The sequence below is a fragment of the Penaeus chinensis genome, chromosome 31, assembly GCF_019202785.1.
Source record: "Penaeus chinensis breed Huanghai No. 1 chromosome 31, ASM1920278v2, whole genome shotgun sequence".
Lineage (NCBI taxonomy): Eukaryota > Metazoa > Arthropoda > Malacostraca > Decapoda > Penaeidae > Penaeus > Penaeus chinensis.
Genome location: NC_061849.1, coordinates 11,952,762 through 11,957,761, shown reverse-complemented (window position 1 = coordinate 11,957,761; position 5,000 = coordinate 11,952,762). Strand labels below are relative to the sequence as shown.

At 40.3% G+C, this 5,000-nt stretch overlaps 1 protein-coding gene across 3 annotated transcripts in view; it reads left to right on the top strand.

Annotated features, from left to right (window-relative positions):
- The window catches only part of LOC125042193 (coiled-coil-helix-coiled-coil-helix domain-containing protein 7-like), a 6,507-nt gene extending 2,094 nt beyond the window's left edge, over nt 1–4,413 (top strand). Inside the window, exons 2-5 of one of the 3 annotated variants that reach the window (XM_047637681.1) lie at nt 1,029–1,153; nt 3,501–3,599; nt 3,759–3,897; nt 4,240–4,413. In XM_047637681.1, coding sequence (XP_047493637.1) covers nt 1,046–1,153; nt 3,501–3,599; nt 3,759–3,881 — 330 coding nt within the window. In that variant the 5' untranslated portion in view covers nt 1,029–1,045 and the 3' untranslated portion in view covers nt 3,882–3,897; nt 4,240–4,413. Of the gene's footprint in view, nt 1–1,028; nt 1,154–3,500; nt 3,600–3,758; nt 3,898–4,235 lie in introns of all 3 variants that reach the window. The other 2 variants (XM_047637679.1, XM_047637680.1) reach the window with 2 other exon arrangements.
- The last annotated feature ends 587 nt before the right edge of the window (nt 4,414–5,000 follow it).

Below are 5,000 nucleotides of genomic sequence, written 5' to 3'. Positions count from 1 at the left end.
TCTCTCTTCTCTCTCAATCTCTCTTTCTCTCTCTCAATCTCTCTTCTCTCTCTCAATCTCTCTTCTCTCTCTCAATCTCTCTCTCTCTTATCCCCCATCTCTCCCTCTCTCTATCCCCCATCTCTCCTCCCCTCCCTCTCTCTCTCTCTCTCTCTCTCTCTCTCTCTTTCTCTCTTTCTCTCTTCTCTCTTCTCTCTTCTCTCTCTCTCTCTCTCTCTCTCTCTCTCTCTCTCTCTCTCTCTCTCTCTCTCTCTCTCTCTCTCTCTATCCCCCATCTCTCCCTCTCTCTATCCCCCATCTCTCCCTCCCCTCTCTCTCTCTCTCTCTCTCTCTCTCTCTCTCTCTCTCTCTCTCTCTCTCTCTCTCTCACTCTCACTCTCACTCTCACTCTCACTCTGTCTCTCTCTCTCTCTCTCTCTCTCTCTCTCTCTCTCTCTCTCTCTCTCTCTCTCTCTCTCTCTCTTTCTCTTTCCCTCTCTCCCTTTCTCTCCCTCTCTCTCCCTTCCCTTCCCCCTGTCATTCTCTTCCTCTCGCCTCCTCTCCCTCCTCCTCTCTCTCTCTCCCTTCCCCTCACCCTTCCCCTCACCCTCTCTCCCCCCCCCCCCCCCCCCCCTCTCTCTCTCTCTCTCTCTCTCTCTCTCTCTCTCTCTCTCTCTCTCTCTCTCTCTCTCTCTCTCTCTCTCTCTCTCAATCTCTCTCTCAATCTCTCTCTCTCTCTCAATCTCTCTCTCTCTCAATCTCTCAATCTCTCTCTCTGTCTCTATCTCTCTATCTCTCTATCTCTCTCTCTATCTCTCTCTCTCCCCCCCGATCTCTCTCCCTCTCCCCCCCTCCCTCTCACTCTCAGTCTCATGTTTATTTAGATTATTTAACACTTCATAGATTTATAACTAAATATATTATTCCGCCAATCATATGTTTACTTTGCATTCCTCTTGAACTCTTTACTGTTATAATGCAAAGCTATTATACATATATATCTCTTATTTTTCCTTTTTTTCTCCTTCTTGTTAAAAAAAAAAAAAAAGAAGGAAATCTGCTAATTATGTTTAGTGGGGTGAACATCAAACCATCTGCTAATGAAAGTGAACGTCAGACCAACATAAGGAAAGCCTCTGTACTGAAACATGAAGAAAAAAATCCCTGCATTAAGGTGTGTGCTTGTAGTTTCAGCCTTTGAATTCCTTATTTTCTTATTTTTTCACCTCTTTTCCAATGTTATTCATATTTTTTCTTTTGTGATTTTTCTCCTTTTCTCAGTTTTTGCTAATTTTCCACTGTCGTTCTGTTACAATTTTTTTGTTTTCTTTTCACTTTCCATTTTTCTCTTTTCCTTTTTTTTCTCCCTTTTCTTCTTTTCCTTTTCTCATTTTCTGTCATTTTCTCTGACTCTCTCTCTCTCTGTGACTCTCTCTCTCTCTGTGGCTCTCTCTCTCTCTCTGTGGCTCTCTCTCTCTCTCTGTGGCTCTCTCTCTCTCTCTGTGTCTCTCTCTCTCTCTCTGTGGCTCTCTCTCTCTCTCTGTGGCTCTCTCTCTCTCTCTGTGACTCTCTCTCTCTCTCTGTGACTCTCTCTCTCTCTCTGTGACTCTCTCTCTCTCTCTCTCTCTGTGACTCTCTCTCTCTCTCTCTCTGTGACTCTCTCTCTCTCTGTGACTCTCTCTCTCTCTCTGTGACTCTCTCTCTCTCTCTGTGACTCTCTCTCTCTCTCTGTGACTCTCTCTCTCTCTCTCTGTGACTCTCTCTCTCTCTCTGTGACTCTCTCTCTCTCTCTCTCTCTGTGACTCTCTCTCTCTCTCTCTGTGACTCTCTCTCTCTCTCTCTGTGTCTCTCTCTCTCTCTCTCTGTGACTCTCTCTCTCTCTCTCTCTGTGACTCTCTCTCTCTCTCTCTCTGACTCTCTCTCTCTCTCTCTCTGTGACTCTCTCTCTCTCTCTCTCTGTGACTCTCTCTCTCTCTCTCTCTGACTCTCTCTCTCTCTCTCTGTGACTCTCTCTCTCTCTCTCTGTGTCTCTCTCTCTCTCTCTTGCTCTCTCTCTCTCTCTCTCTCTCTCTCTCTCTCTCTCTCTCTCTCTCTCTCTCTCTCTCTCTCTCTCTCTCTCTCTCTCTCTCTCTCCATCTCTCCATCTCTCCCCCCACTTTCCCCCCTCTCCCCCCCTTGCCCCCTCCCCCCCCCCCCCTCTCTCTCTCTCTCTCTCTCTCTCTCTCTCTCTCTCTCTCTCTCTCTCTCTCTCTCTCTCTCTCTCTCTCTCTCTCTCTGTCTCTCTCTCCCTCTCTCCCTCTCTCCCTATCTCCCTCTCTCCCCCTCTCCCTCTCTTCCTCTCTTCCCCTCCCTCTCTCCCTCCTTCCCCCCTCCCCCCCTCTCTCCCTCCTCTCCCTCCTTTCCCTCCTTCCCCCCTCCCCCCCTCTCTCCCTCCTCTCCCTCCCTCCCTCTCCTCTGCTCCAATCCTTCCTCCCTTTCTCCTTCCCTCTTTCCTGTTACCTCCACTACCCCCTACCTCTCCCTCTCCCTTTCCCTCCCCCAGCCCCCCACCTTCTTCATCTATTATATGACAGAGAATGGTTGAATTTCATGTTAAGTTGAGTGACCTTGAAAGCACTGGTGGTAGACTTGCTGATTCACTTAGGAGACGTTAAAAAAATGTACTGTGTAAGGTCTCTGATGTTTAAAGCAAGAACTTGGGCTTTGTTTCATGAAAAATAAGGCATCTCTGAAGCATTTTCTGTAAACCAGATGTGGTGAGAAATATATTTTCTTATTTTCTCATAGTGACACCAATAGTGTATTTTTGGATTTGGCAATTCTTCACTGTAATAGGATGAGTAAACCCTAATATTTACAATCTAAGGGAAGTAACTCATTATTTCTTCATCTGATTGTCTGATTTAAAGGAGCTTAATGTGTTTTTTAGTAGTTGCTGTACTTTGCATTGGTGTTAAACCTTAAAGGACACGTTTGTTAATTCTTTACCGAATATTAACAGTTAAGCCAATGAATATCATATAATTTGTATTAACCCAATGCCGACGGGCATGACATGTACGTACGAGTTATGCCCACTGTGAGTTACTTGTTTGATTGTTTTAAACATAGATGGCTACACCTGTACTAAGCCACCAATGGGCCAGTTTCAAGTACTGCCTGTCTCGCCCGTTTACCCTCTTCTTTGATTTACGAAAATATTTTACTTATTTTGCTGTTTATAATATTTATATCATTATAGTAATTATAATGTCTGTAATAAAAATAACACCATTGATATTCATAGTCTTAGTAAAAAATACTTTTTTCCCACCAATTCAAGGAATGGTGAAATTAGGCAAGGTCACAAGATCTACTAATTGACTCCTTTGTGGCTAAGCAGAGCATTTTCCCCATTTTTTATTCATTTTCCCCGGTTTCATTGGGTTAATATATATTTGTTTCATAATATGGATTTATTTTAGATGTGATTAAAAAAGTTAAAAAACAAATTGCAAAAATAATGTTATATCTGATTTCAGGAGCATGAGCAGTCTTACAAATGCTTAGATGAAAACAATTATAACAGGGACTTTTGTGCAGGCTATTTTGAGAACTACAAATTATGCAAAGAATTTTGGGTAAGTTGTGCCATCCATTGCATTGCTTTATAACTTAATACTCATTTGCTGCATCTTATAACAGTTATTGCATAATTGACTTTTCAGTTCTAGTACAGTGCATATATATTTTCTGACATAGTATTACATGTTTAAAGTCATCCTACCCACTAATTCCAGAGTAATTTGAGAGTGGAGCGGAGGAGGCAGGGCATCGAACCTAACTTACCACCCCCAGAGGAACGAGAAAGGATCAAAAAGGAGTACTTGGAGGAGATAAAGGCCAAGCGACAAGCTAAATAGCAAAGATTATCACAAGGTTGGAAGGCCTGGAATGTCCCACTGAGGAATCATTTCCATTTTTGCTTTTCAGTGCACTGCAAGGGATGGATTAGATATTTAGACTATACCTTTTGGTAGTGCCAGAGGTGGTGGGAAATTCTGTCCTCATATTAATATTGATGATATATAAACTTGAACATGTTCCTATAAATAGGAATTACTCTCATTATCAATGAGATAATATTGAAAGAAGCATAAATGCCTACCGTGTGGTTGTAAATATATATTGATAATTGACACATATTTATTTTTCTTTGCAAAGAGTTGAAAAGTAAATGTACAAATGTATATCTCAGGGTACATTTTTTGTTTCAGACAGTATGAAAATGATTTTCTCCTTACAAGCTATCTGCAAACAGTGCTTAAAAGTTTAAAGTTGATAATGTATATAGTCATCATATAATAGAGTCATGTGACATTTCATCATGATTTTTTTATGAGTATGAAATGAAGATTGTAGATATGCAAATAATAACTTTATAGTGTAATTAAAGTTGCTTTTCTGTTTCCTCTATTGGTAGTGAACTTTTCCATAAAATCTTTTTTTTCTACCTTTTCATTTACTCAATCTACTTTTGGGGCTTGCTCTGCTTGTGATATCAGCGGCTTGTAAACATTTCTGCTGTGGCATCTTTATCTTCTTTCTCACATCTCTCTTGAAAATGGAATATCATGAACATACTGAAAAGGATATACAAGTGGATTTTTTTTTTAGAAATCTGGAAAATGATTTCATAAGACATTAATTATGAGTTTAGTCCCTCAAAATATTAAATAGCTCATTGCAGCATTGTAACAGTAGCATTAGCTTATAAAATAGTAAAAGTAATGAGTGTATATACAATATTCATTACAGTAGTGATTGGTGTAAAATGTGTAGCAACAATAATGAAAAGGGAATATTTATTAACACATTTTGCTGTAAAGACCATTAATGCAACCACAAATGCAAATGTGATATTTGATTACTTTCAGAGGATATTTCAAAGATTATCTATATATAATAAAGCATTTGCATGATAATGTTAAAGAAAAATATTCGGGAGTAATATAAAATTAAGAGATATTAGTACAATAAAA